The following is an 18139-nucleotide window of genomic DNA, read 5'->3' on the forward strand; positions in this document are numbered from 1 at the left end:
ACACAGATGCTTCCCTCTCAGCACAGGGCCCTGTGCTCCTCAAGAGCATCTCCTGCCCTCCCCACTGCAAACCTGTCCTATGCCCACCACCTTTGTCCAAGCTATGAAAGATGGTTGTGACTTCATGTGGGATTTACAGGGGAACCAGAAAGCCCATCCTGTGGAGCAGCAGGGACAAGCTGCACATGGACCAGCCACCACACACAGTCAGCTGAAACACAGCTAGTGCTGGCTGAGCTCACTGTTCTCTGAGCACCTGAATGTGGGGTGGAAAAGCAATAAAATCCTTAAATAGGGTAAACTTCCAGCTCCCAGTGCATGTCAGGATAACTGCTCCCAGTTACGAGGCTGTGAAATTTGAAATCACCCCACATTTACCATGTGATAAGTATTTGGAAGCGTTTACTACAAAGAAGCTTTTGCCTCATTGTGTATGTAAGGTAAGCCAAGGGAGCTTACTTTTGATAGCTCACTGTTACAGCTGCTGGAACTTAAATTCCTAAAGAGCAGGAAAAAATGTAATTTGGGATTCCAATGAGCATGGGCTGTTCATAGGAAGAGTTTAGAAGCAAAAGCATGATCGATTTGGAAAATAAAACTGTATGAAATACTAGCATACGATTCTGAACCACAACCAAATAAACAGTACAGAGAATTGATTCTGACATGACTTTAACATAAAATGTTACAATGTATGACTGTGATGCCATATGTTGAGAAAGAATTTCAACAGAAAATAATAAATTAAGTCTGTAAAGTGTTACTAAAGCTCTGGTTGATTTACGGTTGAAAGAAATCGTGTTTCCACGTGGCCTAATGAGGCAACTGTTTTTCCCCAGGATTAGGACTGTGATTTAAGGGTAAGGTCTGCAGACAGAGGCAGCTAAAAGCCAAGCCACAGGGCAAGTTCTCACTTGTACTAGGCAAGGAAGAATTAACTGAAAGGTTTTCCTGAGATAGACAAGTCACAGGCAGGGATTTCAGCAAGAGTTTTGTATCACTGTATTAATATTAAACAGTGAATGTTTCACATGGCAGCGGTGGAAGGAGATAGCCACTGAATGCGGATATTTTGATCAGTGATTTAGGCTTATTATTAGAGGAAATCTGTACTCCCTGTCGACACAGCTCTCGCATGCTTAATGCTACATCAAAAGGAGCGTGACCCTGAAAGAGAATTTTCAAATTCAAAATTCTTGATGGAAGAAGCTACTGAGCAATTTCAGTTACCAAATAAATCTGTTTTAACCTATAGCTAGCTGAGAGTTCAGTTTCAGCTTGGAAAGATCAAAACTGAAAACTATGCATGCTATAAAGCATCACTGATGTCTGTGGTTGCTGCCTAGTGACAGTTTAAATTAACCTTCGAATTCATCCCATAAAGGTCAGGTAAAACTGCTAAGAACATACATGTTAAAACCTCCATTTGACCTATGGCCACACCGGGATGGTGTGACACACACTGAGTCCTCAGAAGGTTCCAGCTCTACACACAGGCTGATGGACAGCTTGGTCAACTCCTTAAAACACCCTCATGCTCATTTGTATCTAGATCTGTCCTGGGTTCATCAGTAGCAGTCATTTTTCTCCTTCTTAGTAGCTGGTGCAGTGCTGTATTTTGACTTTCAGCCTGGGAACAGCGCTGATAACACCGATGGTTTTAGCTGCTGCTCACTAATGTTTACTCTGACCAAGGACTTTGTGAGTCTCCTGCTCTGCCAGGGAGGAGGGGAGGCCAGGAGGAAGCAGAGACAGGACACCTGACCCAAACTAGCCAAAGAGGTATTCCATAGCACTGCACATCATGCCCAGGATGTAAAACTGGGGGCAGTCATAAACATTTCTAACTTATTCATAGTAACTGATTTTGAGGTCATTTTTTCATGGCTTGGGCAAAACCGCTCTTTTCCATGATAGGGAAAATCCCACACACACCTCCAGTGGGAAATCCTTTCACAGTCTGGCAAGATTTCCCAGGTTTGAACAGTATTAGGTCTCTACTTCCAGTTTTCACACACTGCAGGTGTTCCTGGGTACCTGGTGTGCACACAGTGAGGTACCTGAGAGAAGAGAAGCTCTCTTCAAGGTACACAGACAGGAGAAAATATCTGATCAGCTCCTAGCTCCCTGCTTAGCTTTCCATTTAATTATTCTGCTACATATAAGCAATAAGTGTAGCATTAGCTGCAAAGTTTAGTGGTTTGAAGTGATGAAAAGACATTAGAATCATTATCCAACGCCAAGCTGGATGGGGCTTGGAGCAAGCTGCTCTAGTGGAAGGTGCCTCTGCCAATGGCAGGGGTTGGAACTGGATGAGCTTTACGGTCCCTTCCAACCCAAACCATTCCGTGATTCTCAGATTTTGGAGGAGAGGAACATTGGATTTTATGTGGGAATAGATGAATCTCATACAGAAGCAGACTCCTGTTCTACAGCACTGGTTTATGCCCACTCCCTACGGATGAGAGGGAGAACAGGTAAGAATCACCACTACCAGAGCATCCAATTGCACCCGCAACAGCTCCAGGGCCTGGGATCACACCACACAGAGACATCTGCTCACAGCCTGGGCACAGGCCAGCTATTCTTGCTAAGTCCTGTTTCTAGGAAACCTGGAAACATGGTGCTGTGCCTCTGCTTCCCTGTTCTCCGTGCAGCAGATGGCAGCATTTGAACTGACGTAGGGGAACAGCTCAGTGCATGAAGGAGTTATTTATTCTACAAGAACAGTTTACTCAGAGGAGACATTTGTTTCAGCCATTCATAGTGTTCTGAAATATATTAAACCCAAACGGCTAAGTGATGTAATTCATACATTACATTCCGATATTTAAACTAACACTAGCAAATGCCATACAATGCAATTAAATTCTTCTATCATCTTACAAAGATTCCCAGATGCTGTTTTCCTTATATGATCCATAAACCTGCAATTCATCTGGGGTACAATTTCAGTTTAATCCCTTTATTGTGAGGCAAAGGTTGTGTTTGGGCTTCATTCTCTGCTTTATTAAAGCAGCAGAGTCTGTTATCCCTGGTTACAAGAGTTAGATGAAAAGTCCTTGACTTGGAAAAATATTAAAAAGGAAAAGTCCAAGATTTCCGAGAAAATCTAAATGGGATGTTTAATAACTGTTAATAATGGTATTGCTAATTTTAAAAGGAAAATATGACTTAAACCTCCTCAGAGGATTTTTGTCCCTGGCAATACATTTAACGTAGGGTATCTTCCCACAGGAAAAAATGTGCAGTGTGTACGTGTCTGATCTGGGGTAATTCCTTTATATTATTCAAGAAATGGAAATTTTCATGCCCTGTACATGTAGCTGGTCCTGACAATGTCCTTCTGACAAGGTTTATGATTATGGACTCTACTGAAAACTCTGGACTTACATTGATTTCAGATAACTGGAGGAGGATATTCATGTTTTGATCTTCCTTTTCAGGAGGTTACAAACCTGATGAGAGAGACCCTCTCCACTGCACATTCCTGTGTACCCCTATGAAGCTGCAAAGATCCCATTAACTTTGAGAGGAACATGGAATCCCCTGTGTGATCTGAGTATTTCTCAGGAACCAGGTGGTGGGACATGAATTCCAAGTCTCCCAACATTCTGTGTTATTCTTGTCTTCGTGACAAAACAGCAGGAACCCGACATGAGGGCTATGGGCCTGAGCTGACGTGTGAAAGTGAAGTGTTGCTGTCTAGACAGCAATAGCAAAAGCAGAAATGGGTGGTGTGAACTTTAGGGAGAACAGACATGCTATTCTTCCTCAATTGCTGTACTTCAAACACGGTGGCAAGTACTTTCTAGGTATTTAGAACTCAAAACCAAATCAATCCAAGATCTGCAGATGGACCCTGTTCATACTATGTGAATTCCAGAATAAATCAAATAGAACTTACCTTAACTTTCCCTGCATTTTCCTCCTCTTCCTTTTTTTCTTCGAATTCAAAGGCAACAGTCATACGTTGCTGTCTCTGCTCCTCCCATAAAGTGGGGTTAAAACTATCACTGTCTGACTGGAAATCTACAGTTAAATTGCAAAGAGCCATTAGTGCACCCAGCAGAAGACTGGAAATGATCTAACAGACATGTTCTTAGTTGATCTGTCATCTTGGGTTATTGGCTTAGCACTGCTGAGGGGGGGAAGTGAGAGTAGTAACCCATAACCCATTACAAACAGTGCTTAAGCTCTAAACTGAAGTGAGAGTGAGGGGGAGCAACAGGGTTTTGATGCAGGTCTGGAGTGGAGTGATGTATGAAAGCTCCTTCAGATGGGTCCAGTGTCCCCGCAGGTTGAGCCTGCTCTGACCACTTGCCCATCTGCATGGCAGCAAGGCATATCTTAGCATTTCTGTCCCATGCACACTCAATTCCCAAGTTCAGATTGCTTCTACAAAGCCATTCTGCTGACAGTATGAAAGTGTTTAGGAAAACGTAAATTTGATGGGCTGAGGATAAAGGATCTGTAAACAGGATTCGTTTGGGTATGACAAAACACACACTGGTATGTGTGCACCAACGGCTTTGTGTGTCAGAAGAGACACACATACACAGAACCAGGTCTGAAACCCCTTCCTTTCCCTCCCTCTGTTCTTTCCTCCACTATCTGCACAAGCTCTACAGAGCACAAGCTCTGTAGGCAGAGCTGATGGCATTTTACCTTCATCGCTGCGGGGTTGCTGGGGAAACATGTAGTTAGTCAGTACTCGCTGCTTTGTTTCGGGGTGAGCCTCAGTTTGCAGTGGAATGAGAGCCTTGGACTGCACAGAAAGGCAAAACAGAGAACTGTTAATTTACAGCATGTGCGTGAAGAGGAGATTTAGTATTTGATAAATAGAAAATACAAAATTAACTAAAATTCTACATGAAAACAAACTTCTCTGTGGACTAAACCAAGTATCACTTTGGTGGAAAAGCCTCATCTCCAATTCCTCACTTCTGGAATTCCTACCAGGATCAACAGAATAACCCCATCTATCAGAAATACTGACTGCTCATTCAGTCATCCCATGGAGGAAGCTGAAGGCCCACTGGAGCAGAGCTGCATCTACACAGTTACAACACCCACTCTGCGGCTGTGGTCTATTTAAAGCTAGGGCTAACGAGGAGAAGATTCATGACAGTTATTAGTTCATCTGAGGGTAAAACTGGTGCAAGATACTGGAGAATTTGCATGGAGGCACTCTAACTATTCAGATGTTACCGCTGGGTCTTGCTTCAACTGATGTAAGGGGCTTTGGACAAGGGGAATGGCTTGAACCTGCCAGAACAGGGGAGACTGAGCTGAGCTCTTAGGCAGAAGCTCTTCCCTGTGAGGATGCTGAGGCGCTGGCACAGGGTGCCCAGAGAAGCTGTGGCTGCCCCATCCCTGGCAGTGCTCAAGGCCAGGTTGGACACAGGGGCTTGGAGCAAGCTGCTCCAGTGGAAGGGGTCCCTGCCTGTGCAGGGGTTGGCGCTCAGTGAGCTTTAAGCTCCCTTCCAACTCAAACCAGGCTGGGATTCTGTGTTTTTCTATTATCCCTCCACTTAGTCCACCCTCCCTTCAGCTTTAACATTTTTTGCTTAGCTATAGAATTAAGCAGTACTCAGAGGGAGCAGGGCAGTAAGCAGCACCAGTGTAAATCTACTGACTGCCATGCTCTTGGTTTTGCTGTGATGTGAGGGCCTGGCTGCATGGTGTGCCCTGGCCAGGAGTCAGCAGGAATGTCATCTGATGTCTGGAAAACGGAACCTCCCCATCTGCTGGGCTCTGCTTCCATGAGGGCTTTTTCATGTGGATAAAAGGATGGACTCATTTCTGATAGCATGACAATTGGCCCCTGAAGAATTAACCTCATCAACCACAGCTAAAGAGGTGTAATATCTGACTATGAGCATTATTACAAAGTGGGAACAATGAGATTATAAGACTGTATTGGGATTATTAAAACCTGTTAGGTAATGTCAAACATGGCTTTGTGCAAATGGAGTTTTCTCCATTTAGGGTTAAATTATAGAGTTGCAAAATGATTCTATCCATCAGTCCTGGAGAGGGTTGGGACTTATTCCAGTGCTGAGATGCTGGTTGAACTGTTATGCTTCTCAGTGTTGCATATGTTACATCATTTGTTTTAAAATAGAATCCAAAGAACATATAAGTGCAAAGCCAATCCCTTTGGAACAAAGAAAAGCAAATTTAAATGTAAAAGAAACTTAAATGAGAGTTTTCTCCAAAACAAACCTCAGAGTTCTGGTGCATCTTTTACATATTTAAACTCCCATTGACTTTAATGGAGCTTAAAGGACCCAGCAATGGAAGCATGGACAGGGAAAGGGAAAAGGCAGATGACAAGAACAGAGGCACAGATGGAGTAAAGGATGGAAAGTTTGATAACAAAGTCTTACCTCTTGAATTTCTATTTACAAAACATTCTCTTGTACTTTTGGCCTTAGAGAAGCTTAGCTAAATGCAAGTGATAAATCCTGCAAAGGTGATCTCTCCGAGTTAATAAATAACAGCCAGAGGAATCTAGACCTTGATATGAAAGCATAAAGCTGGACTGGGAGCAAATACTCGTAAAGTTCTCCTACAATCCTGTATTAAATTACAGGTTTCATCTCCAGCCCGGGCTAAGACCCCGAGTTAGTGAAGAAAATAAAGAGTACCCAAAGTCATTACCTGGTTGTCAGAGAGCCACAAAGCTGCAAGTTCTTTGAGCTTTGTAAAAGTGAAGGGTAAATTCTTCAGCCTGTGAACAATAATATTGGAACCGCATGAATCCATTTGCACTATAGTTTCTTTCAAAGCTCTGTAAGTAACACGTTAATCTTGACCAGACTGAGATTGCTCTGATTTCATCTCTTTATATTCTCTCACTTTTTAAGAAAATATAATCGATTATTAAAGGCCTTCCAGATTTGGAATCTAAAACTGCTGATATCATACCCTAAAAGTGCTAAGGAGGCACCAATATTTTGCCTTGGCTCTAAGGTAACCAAAGTTAAAGTTTATAATGCAGACAATAGGAAAAATCCTGGTCCCAGGGAGACTTAGAGGAAAGACCTGACAGTTTTCAGGTAACTGGAAACCTGCTATTGGACATTCACATTTTGGAACAGAAATACTCTGAACTTATTGAAAATTCCTTTTTGCAGAAATGTTAGGAAAATGATTAAAATATTATAAATATTCAGAGTGAACCTAAATGCCAAAATTAAATGAAGTGGAAAAAAAATTTAACATTTTAGTTATACATGTAAATGCATTTCCTAAGAGTGAACTGAATGTAGGAGTGGGGACAGGATGACTAAATCCTTGTGGAAGCTTTGCTCAGGTTTTCCCCACTCATTCTGAACATGTTCTTTTTACTTCCTGGTCTGTACCAACACAAGGTGTCCTGACCACACACTGACACTGATCCATCTTGGTGTTAGGGATAGTGAAGGAGCTGGAGGACTTTAGGAAGAAATGGATTGACCAGAGGACTGCCTATAAAGACAAAAGCTAAATGTGATTTAACAGCAAGAAAAGAGGAAAAGTCTTTTCCTGAGAGTCAGACACCCCATGCTATGGAAACAAAAGCTCTTACAGGGATGTTCACTCTCATCTCAGGTAATGGTGACATCGTGCTGTCCCATGTGCAGGGCATTCTCATCATAAACCATTGCCATCACCCACCAAATCACCAGCACCACTCCTGCAGCCTTCTGCACATTAAAACCTACCCATACTTTTGGGACATAAGCACCTCGTGAGCTTTTACACCACTGCCTCTCTGCAGTGCTTTGAAACTGTGCCAATTGTGGAATTTGTAGGTGTATTTTTGCCACAAAATCATTACCTCTGAAGATAGTGTTATTTCAGTGTTATTGCTGTGGAACAGTGCACTATGGACACTCTTTATATATTAAGGTTACAGGTTTCAGCTTCAATAGTTAACATAAAGATTCTTAAATAGTGTTTAACCATGTGTTTAATGTAGAGCTTTTTGTTCTGCATAAAAGGAGAAGAACTTCTGCTTTTCAATTGATACTGTTATTTCTATACATTTTAGGGTTCAGCAGATATTACTGGTGGTGGTTCAATGTACTCGAGAAGTGTATACCAAAGGGAGAAGCCAAGCTGGTGAGCTTGCTCCAGAAATGGTGTGTGCAAGGGGATCTCCAAGCTGGTTTTCCATTTCCATACTCAAACAAAACACAGAATCAGTTATTTTTAATTCTTCTTTGTCAGTAAGCCTACATACCCATTATTAAACCTCTGAAAAGGCCAGATTTTAAGGAGTCTTTAAAGGAAGAAATCCCCAAATAGAGCTCAAAGAATGGGGGCACCCAAAATCATGGGTGGTTTTAGAAAATGCTCAACCGAGATAAGCCCCAGCTGCTTTGTCTAACTGCAATTTGGTTTTGAGAGCTAAGACTGCTTCATAAATCATGTGCTGTAGGAACATCTCACCCTCATCTGTACTGCCAGCACTCATGCAAGCACTCTGACCTTCACCAACAAATGAATTACCAAGTGATTTCATGCTCTACTCAGGGTCAAAACAAGGCCCATGATAACTGGCACTTACACTGCATTAGTTTAACCATGAAAGGGAAATACATCAATGTTTTTCCAGCTTCATCAGTCAAAACAAGGATATACCACAGCTATAGAGGATCTCAATAGGCATTAGTTCTGCATGGATGTAGGTTGATTGCTTCTACATCCTCTATGCCAGATCCTACTTGCTATAAATCAGCATAACCTGCTGATTTCAAAGAGCTAGCTCACATCATCCTCAGTAAAGGATTTGGCCTCCTCTGAAGAGGGAAATGTTCATCAGTACCTGAAAAAAGCAATCAATCTGCACTGCTTCCATTGCTCTTGCACATACCTCTAGTCAGTACAGAGAAATAAAACTTTCTGGCTGTGCTGTTCAACAGAGAGCATTTCTTTTATGCTGTGATGCTGAAACTTCCCACTAGACAGCTTGGAAAACCACATATGTCATTAGTTTTATCAATCTAAGGGAAAATGCATTCACAGAACTAAATGAAACTCTAATTGGTGCAGAGATAGCTAATCAAGAAGATGGCCAAATCAAACTGACTTAGAAATCAAAGGCAAACTAGGCTGTACCAAACTGGCTTGCTCTGGCTGTGACTGGTATTTTATTCAGGCTGAATAAAGGACTTTTGCATGAGGCCATCTTTCTGCCAGAAGGCTTGGCAGAGCAAGGGCAGCAGTCAGGATGGGGAACAGGATGGACAGAAACATGGTTACAGACCCAGACCCTACACCCTTACTTCAGGCATCAGCTCAATGATGTCCTGAAACATAAAGTCCACAGCAAAACACTTTCTCTGATTGCTCAGGACAATAACACCAGTTCCAGCTGGTGCCTGCTTGGTGTGTTCCCTTGCATGAGCAACAGTTCCATTCCTCTGCAATGTTTGCATCACTAATAACTTCAGTTTGCAATCTCTTACACTGGTTTGTAAAGAGAGCTGAAAATGTGATGGCCAAATTAAAGGAAACTCCAAGTGCTGTAGAGATGTCTGCATGCCCCATCTTGGGCAGTGTTCAGGGCCAGGTTGGACACAGGGGCTTAAAGCAACCTGCTCTAGTGGAAGGTGTCCCTGCTTGTGGCAGGGGGTAGGAACTGGATGAGTTTAAGGTCCCTTCCAACCCAAACCAGTCTGGGATTCCATGATTTATACTAATTAGGTTAAACTACAGGTTAAATCACATATGCTATCAGTAAATGTAAAAGTTTTAAAGTTATTAACAAGAATATTTCTTTTACGGTAAACCCTGATGCACCAATTGATTTTGCAGGGAAACAACTGTCCCCAGTAACAGTCTGGAAACAACTGAAATGCCAATGCTCATTTATAGTGTTTCATCATCACATAAAATATGTTTTCTCATGAGAAAAAAAGGAGAAGAAATTTCCCCTGAAGTTCCTCAGGTGAAGAAAACTGAACTCCCCCCAGCACACTTTTTGACATGACACCCCTAAGCGTTAAACCACTGTATCATATGACTTCACAACCTCAGGAAAGCTACACATCAGCGTGTTACACTAGTCTGGAGGGAGGACTTCAGTATAATTCCATCATTGATCCCAGAATATACCTTCTGCATATTTTGTTACTTTCTTAATGGTTATAAACTTATATTATTATTTTATTATTCATGGGACACAAGCAAAGGAAAGAAAATGTTACTGGTGGTGCGTAAATACAGAAAACATCAAATGTTGATGTTTGAGGGGTCTCATGGTGCAAATGTGGTCTTGGCTTTTGCTGAAGCCTCCTGACGGACATAACTTGAACTTATATTTCCTGTTAATAATTATTTTTCTCATAGTTTTGCAAAATAACCCACTACATATTTGCACCAGGTACTACATTTTTGTTATTTCCTAAGTAACCCAGCTCAGAGGATGGGAAACGTTTCCCCTGATTATTACTTTGAGTAACATAACTGTACAAACAATTTATGGGAAATACCTTCTAGATTCATCAATGTATATATCATACCGCTGTATATATCATACTTCAGTGACATTCAGAAAGGCTTTTTAATAATAACCCAAACATGGAAAATTCGTGTCCAAACATGTTGAAAACTGATCATTACAGCAGCATCACCAGTCAGTCAGTGAAGCCCAAAGACAGTTGTGTCTGTGACAGGTCTCCAAGGTAGCTCTCAGCAAATTGGTAATAACAGGGTTTTCAGAGTGGGGAAGTTTGAAAGAGCATGATTTATATTAACCCATCAACATACTGTTCATAAAACCTCTGTGGATATACATGGCCAGCAGTAACTACCTCTTTGGGAATGGGCAATACTGTACAGTTAAACATCTAGCCAGAAAAAGAAGAGGTACACCAGGGAATAGCCTTGTCTTGAACGAGTCATGTCATCTTAGGACCCTTTTCTGTCTAACTTCTGTGGGTGAGATTCAGAGCAGCAACTGAGTTCTGACCCCAGGACAGAAGCAGTGCAAATACAGAAAGGTGATGATTCTTTGAGCTCTTCTTTAAGCACAATCTAAAACTAAAAGAAAGGTTACTTACCAGTAACCGATGCTCTTTGAGAAGTGTAGCCCAAATGTACATTCTAACAATTCTACCTCTCAATCACAGGACTCATACCTGGAAGGACTCTGAGGAGAGAGGAGAAGCAGATGGAAGACAAATGTATATGTGGACTACACATTGTGAAGAACACCGGTTACTGGTAAGACATCGTTTTTCTTTGAATGAATCCCATGTGTACTCTTAACAGTGACTGAATCCAAGCAGCTACCCCCAGGGACTCATTACTTGCTGGAGGTCTCGGTATCTTTTGTACAGGTAGTAACTGCACAACTACTTATCAAATGCTGCATTGGTTCTTGAAGCACTGGAGATAGTGTTATGGCTGCCAAAGGCCAGGATGAACCTCCAGGTAGCTGCATTGCAAGTACCTGGAGACAAAACTTCCCTGACTGCAGAAGGTGAAGCTCCCCAAGCTCTGGGTGCTTGCACACTAACCCTCCTTAGCAAGTCAGGATTGAACCCACCACTGCCTTTTAGTGTGTAGAGACAACAGAATATTGCATATCCCAGAGATGAAGAGGGTTGAAAAGGTTTGGACCTGTAAAGATCAAAGGAGAAAGGACTCCCACCTATGGAGATGGGAAGCAGGGATACAGCCTTAGAGTGTATGGCATGGGAAAGAAAAGCTGGGGTCTATTTCCCTGGTTAAAATGGAATTCTAATGTGAATATTTGAAGAATGTCCTGGAATTAAGTCAGCTTCTGGTCAATTACAATAGCAAGGTCCATCTTACAGTGATGGGGGCCTTCAGGAGATATTGAACATGAGGGAAAGTTTCCAGTAGCCAAAACCATCGTCCATCCAAGCTACTAGCAGAGAGCCACAGGGATAAAGACAATGGCATAAGAGGCTAATGGATACACAAGTGCACCATTTATGGTCACAGCTGTACACATGAGAGGTGAAATCTGGCATGTGATGAAGTAGATGACCCTGAGGTATCATTCACTGGAATGAACCTCCAGTGGATAGATCCCCAAAGACTGTGTTCCCTTTGTAAAACTACACATCCATGACAAGCCTGTTCCCTCTGTGAGAGAAATAATGTGCAAAGATGCCAAGGAGCCCATCACCATAGGGTGAAGCACATGCACTGACCCCCTGGCTCTAGAACTGCTTTTCTGTTCTGCTTGTGTGTCTGTCTCCTCTTCCAAGGGCTCGAGGGGGTATCCAGGAGAAGAGCTGGGGTGCTCTACCTCCTCTGTCACAGGTGAAGCAGGGGCAAAACTGGTGTAGTGACATGGAAAGGCTCCTAGCAACAAGCAGAGGCCAAGTATGCTCCTTATTAGCACGGACATGTGGACTCATTCAAAGAAAGAATGGATATTGCCTTAATGTGGGTATGAATGGGAAAATGGAAAACCAGAAAAGTAAAAAAAAAAATGTAAAACCCCAGCATTAAGATGGTATCTGAACTTTGTCCAAAACCTTTGGTGCCAAAACATTGGAACTTTGATTTCATTAAAATGGGGATGTCCATAACAGCAGTATTATCACAGTGTCCCAGCAGGGCAACATCTAACCTCAGCCAGAACGGGTATCAACAAAGAGTAAAAATGTACTCCCCGAGCCCCTAGAGAAAAGTACATGAGACAATGCAGGTGGTTTAAAGGCTGAAGGCCTACATTCTGAGTTAGTTCCTATCTCTCCAAGCCTAGATTCTGCTCTCCCACTAGTTATTCAATGCTTAGATCCCATTGTGTGGCCCTTCAGGTTGCCTTGAGAGAACAGCTTCTCACCTCAAGAGGTAAAGGTCCTGTTCTCATGTTTGTGAGGCTCAGTGGTGAGGAACTCAGCCATAAAGAGTGTCATACAATGAACACAACAAGAAGAATGATCACTTCTTCCTTTTCCGGTGAGATAAATCAGCTCAGTGATGTGTCCAGTGAGCCCTGAGCAAGTGTATGGGCAGATGCAGGGCTACTAGCCAGTACTGAAGGGTGGGTGGGAAAGACAGTAGCCCTTTCCACCCCGAGGAATATCACATCATCAGGATGCTGGCCCTGGTAATTACCTTCCTCCACAATGGAAATCCCAATCCTCTCTTAGAACTGGGTAGCTGGGGACAAAGGAAGGTGGAGCAGGGTTGCTGCTCTGGTGGCATCCATCTGTCAGGTCAGCTTGGTTGGAAGCCCTGCCTGGTGCTACCACCTCCAGTGCCTCATCCCAGCAGTAAACCTCCTCCTCCCTCTCTCAGCCATTGCACATGAAGACATGAGTCTGAAATCAGCAGCTGGCCTGGCTTGAAATTTACTTGGCCAAAAACAAAGAAAAAAAGAAAGCAAAACAAAAAACCACTATTTTTCTGCTTCCTGAACACAAACTCATGGCACAACTACAGGTTTGTAAAGAGGTCAGAGTGATCCAGGACAGGTTGGATTAATGTGCCAGGAATGGCACCCTGCAGTGCTACTCCTTGAAGTCCCCCAAGACCCCAAACCAGCATTGTCCTGTTGCCTCCCCACTTCTACAACCAGCTTGTGCCTCCTCCTGTGTGCTGGCCATGCAGCAGGAAAGCGGACCAGCCCCTGGAGACATCACCTGGTGCTTCACCATGTTTGTGATAGCCTCCTCTCATCTGTATCATGCACGCATTCAAGATCACTGTACACCTCAACAGGACCACAGCAGGACAGGATAGGGTGCATGGGTGCAGAACAGTCAAGGGAAGCCACAATGCCTACGCTGGCACCAGCCTGGATGACACTAAAGGCTGTAGAGATAAAAGCACAAACCTACACTGCTGTGGGGACAGACTGACAGGACAATGCTCCCTGGCCCTGAGGAAGCACTGGGATCTGAAACCCAAAATTAATGACCCAAGGTTTGATTCTGCAATTTGGACAGTTTCGACACAAACTAAGGTTTAACTATGTGCTCTGGTCCATACCTTATGCATTTTATGATACACAATTGCAACGCTGAAAACCATCAAAGAGAATGAAGCAAATAATTTTAAACCAATATATTACAGGGATTTCTACATGACTTCATTTATATTTTATGCTTAAATTTCAGCAGTGAAACTGCTGACAGAACATAAACACAGATGTGGAAAGTCCTTCCCCTGGTTTTTACTGAGTATGGATGAAAATACTGGAAACAAAATGGCATTTGCACATCCTATGTTGCACTACTTCTGTGGTTACACTGAAAATTAAAGTATTCTTAGAACATACACGTGTATGAGCTTTAAGGAAAAGTCTGATCTGTGACACGGGGTGGGGATCAAGAAAGACTCACTTAAGGATTCCTTTTCTCAGGAATAGCATGTGAATAGGAACAGAAGAATCTGGGTTTTGACAAAACCTTTGCGGAAGGAAATACAAAGTTTTCTTTTGCTTTCAGCAGAGGCAGGATAACAGGATAACCCACCAGTGTGCCTGCATTTAATGAGTCCCTATGCACCAGCTTGTCACAGTGTTTTAATCTCTAAATATTACAAAGTAGTATACAATTTTGGAGCCAAATATCACACTTCCACATGGAAACAGCAGGACATAAAAGAAGTAAACAGGCTTTAATCTGTTAAAACACACTGAAACCCAGATCTTGGCCCCATTCAAGTTTGGCAGTGGAACTAAGACCAAACCATATAGATTAAAGAAAATAAATCAAGGTTTCTTTCCTTATAGTTTAAATAAAGTATTCCTAAATATAATTTTTATATTAGTGAAGTCTTACAGTGGCTTAGAAGAATTATGTGAACTGTACCTGTTATCACTCAGATTTAACACTCGCAGCTTCTGCATCTGCCCAATTTCATCAGGGAGGAATTCCAGCTTGTTGGAGCGCAGAGACATCACTGTTACATTTTTACAGCTCCCAATCTAGAGGGGTGGAAAACCAAAGATATCAGGATACCTGCGGTGTCAAAATTCATTATCACTGAATTTTGATGCTGGGAGGTGACCAGAAATACAGAAAATAGAGAATCTAGACCTGAAGCAATGTCCTCCCTTTGCCAGTAACATCAGGGAAATGCCAGGGCTACCTGCACTACCCTGAGGGACACTCTCACCTTTACATGAATTTACCAGTTGTTTTACTGGTTTACTGTTGAGTACATAAGAGTACTGAGTATCTAAGTATGTACTGAGTAGGTAAGAACATGCTTCTTCCACACTGTTCAGAAGCAATTGCTTGAAGAGGTATTTTGTCTGAGTAGGAACGAAATCTTGGCCCTACCACAAACACTTCAAGGTGTAAATTAAACAGAATCAGCTTCTCACTTCTCTGGGTAGCTCAGGAAGGAAATTCTCATCCACAGCCAATGTCCTCAGGTTGTGAAGGTAGCCGATGGTGGAAGGTAGAGACTCCAACTCATTACAGCTGCAGTCAAATTCTTCTAACAAAGACAAACTGAAATTGGAAATACACTTGTTAGACGCTGTACAAGGACCAGATAACAAACACGAACAAACTAGAAGCTCTGAAAGTTGTAAAGCATCACACTGTTGCAGACACCATGCCCTGAAGAAGGAATGTTTAGTGCAGATGTCCCTAAAAGTCTATAATAATGTGATTTTAGGAACACTTTTCATCAGTCTTATCCAATGAGGCAGTTTAAGACAGACCACTTGGCTTCCTCACATCATCAGTCTTACTTTCTGTAGTGAGGGTGTTTTTCAACTACTTCAAACAGTGACCAAGGCAATTCCTACTAAGCAGAAGAATCAAACCAAAAAGTTTGTCATCTTAACACCAGAGACACACAACAGGCAAAGCAATAGCACTGGTGAGAGCAAAGGAAAGGGACACAGAAATTACCTGCAGGGTACATTCAATTGGAGGCACCTAACGTCACAGAATCCTAGAATCAGCCAGGTTGGAAAACCCCTTCAAGCTCATCCAGTCCAACCATTCCCAGCCCTGCCAAGGCCACCCCTAACCCATGGCACTGAGGCCTTGTCTCCACACTATGTGAACACTTGCAGGGCCGGTGCCTGCAGCCCTGCCCTGGGCAGCCTGTTCCAATGCCTGAGCACCCTGTGGGGCAGGAATTGTTCCTCAGCTCCATCTAAACCTGCCCTGGTGCAGCTTGAGGCCGTTTCCTCTTGTCCCATCCCTTGTTTCTTGGGAGCAGAGCCCAGCCACCTGCTGCCACCACCAGCATAAACAGTCATATCACTCTTACATTACAGTTACAGCTGAATCCCTTACAGCAAAGACTAATTTCAGCTACTACTTAAAATATCAAATCTCTTTCAAGTGCTTGTTGTTTCTAAGGACAACAGCTACTATTACATTATGAATATTATCAGCCAAGATCAATGACAGCTGTTTGTTTATTTGGGCTTTTTGCTTTTAAGGGAGTTAAGCTGGGAGGAAATTAGGCATAGCTGTGCAGCCTATGTATGCATCATCTCCAAAGTGATACTGGGCTATTTCAGGTCATCCTAGTACAGATCAGTGGTGACAAAATAGATGAACTAGGATGTAAATACAGTGAAGTATCTCAGCCTCTTGTAGGTGGACACGGCTTTTGTCTCAGCATGTGCCTCTCTTACATGCTGAGAGCTGGCTAGAAAGTGCTCTTAGAAGGGTATCTTATGGCAAGGACTGAAACAAAGCAAACCAAAGACATCTTCAGACACTCAAGTTCAAAAATCTCCATTTGGGTCTTGTATCCCTTTCCCTAGATTGTATTTCCTGTGTTCTGTCAAATTGGGAAAAGAAAGAGGTCTGACCTGACAATCAGCGCTTGAACCTGCCCATCCACTGCTGCTCCAGTATGGTACAGCCCCCAGTGGCACTTCTCAGCCATTCAGGACCCTGTCCTACCAGGCACTCAGACCCTGGGATGCTCTGGAGGTTTGCATTTCCCAGGAGACAAAAGGTATCAGGCAACACTTAATTTTGTGGATTAAGAGCCAACAGTTTGCCTTTTACTAATGCAAAGAGCACAAGCAGGAATATATATATACAACACAAAACCGTGGAATGGTTTGTGTTGAAGGGAGCTTAAAGCTCATCCAGTTCCAACCCCTGCCACGGGCAGGGACCCCTTCCACTGGAGCAGCTTGCTCCAAGCCCCTGTGTCCAACCTGGCCTTGAGCACTGCCAGGGATGGGGCAGCCACAGCTTCTCTGGGCACCCTGTGCCAGTGCCTCAGCACCCTCACAGGGAAGAGCTTCAGCCTTAGATCTAACTTAAATCTCCCCTCTTTAAGTCTGAACCCGCTCCCCTTTGTCCCGTCACTACAGTCCCTGACGAAGAGATCTATTATGTATTTACTATACATATGCACATATATATGAAATACAGACATATTACATATATATTCTAACCATACACACACACACATATATAAATACTCTGAATATCTTAAAAACTTAGGCTGGATATAAAATTTCTTCAAATGAATGCTGCACTGCTCCTTCAGGTCACAGAATACAAGTGTGGTGGCCCATCACAAATGTCATCCTTCCTTGCTTCTGCCCCCATTTTCCTGCTCCACATATACTGCCGTTTTTCTTTCAAGTGCTGTAATTAACAGTAAGGCTCAATGGCCAGCAACTGTTTCTTCCTCAGTGCTTGTCACCCCCCTGTGCACTGACAATGGGACTCCATGCCCAAAAGATTGTCTGGGATTTTTCCAAACGTTTTGGTAGATCTGATGCTAAGTTCACCTTTGCTCAGTCAGATTTCAGTGGGTCACAGCTGCAGGACTGAGCCTTCGCTGCATCTCTAATTTACCTTTATTCCAGTTTCTTAATTTAGAAAAAGGACTTTCAGCCTTCAAACTTTTGGAAACAGGAAAGCAGGAGTAGCTTTTCCCAGCAGGGAATTCTCAGAACTCGCCTCTAATTGCTGCATTTCAATAGGCTGAAAAGCCACAGTGCTTAGTGAAAGAGATGCATGGAATATATCCAAGAGCTCTGCCAGGTTTTGGTTTTAGCTTTTCTTTAACAAAGCTTTGCACCCACCACAGTTTGTTTCAATGGAGGTACAAAACAATTCCAGTAAAGGCAAAAGTCCATCACATTTACCTACTTCACACAGGATGTGTGCTCGATAGGGAGAAGTCCAGCTGGAAAGTTTGGTGCATTATGGGA

At 42.9% G+C, this 18139-nt stretch overlaps 1 protein-coding gene across 1 annotated transcript in view; it reads right to left on the minus strand.

The window, feature by feature from the left end:
• The window catches only part of LRRC7 (leucine rich repeat containing 7), a 93755-nt gene that overhangs the window by 32692 nt on the left and 42924 nt on the right, over window positions 1–18139 (minus strand). Inside the window, exons 10-15 of the mRNA XM_031050810.2 lie at window positions 15314–15443; window positions 14796–14911; window positions 6667–6736; window positions 4669–4768; window positions 4507–4509; window positions 3914–4032 (exon numbers count right to left, since the gene is read on the minus strand). Of these exons, the coding sequence (XP_030906670.2) occupies window positions 3914–4032; window positions 4507–4509; window positions 4669–4768; window positions 6667–6736; window positions 14796–14911; window positions 15314–15443 (538 nt within the window). The remainder of the gene's footprint in view (window positions 1–3913; window positions 4033–4506; window positions 4510–4668; window positions 4769–6666; window positions 6737–14795; window positions 14912–15313; window positions 15444–18139) is intronic.

Source organism: Melopsittacus undulatus, chromosome 6 (assembly GCF_012275295.1).
Source record: "Melopsittacus undulatus isolate bMelUnd1 chromosome 6, bMelUnd1.mat.Z, whole genome shotgun sequence".
NCBI lineage: Eukaryota > Metazoa > Chordata > Aves > Psittaciformes > Psittaculidae > Melopsittacus > Melopsittacus undulatus.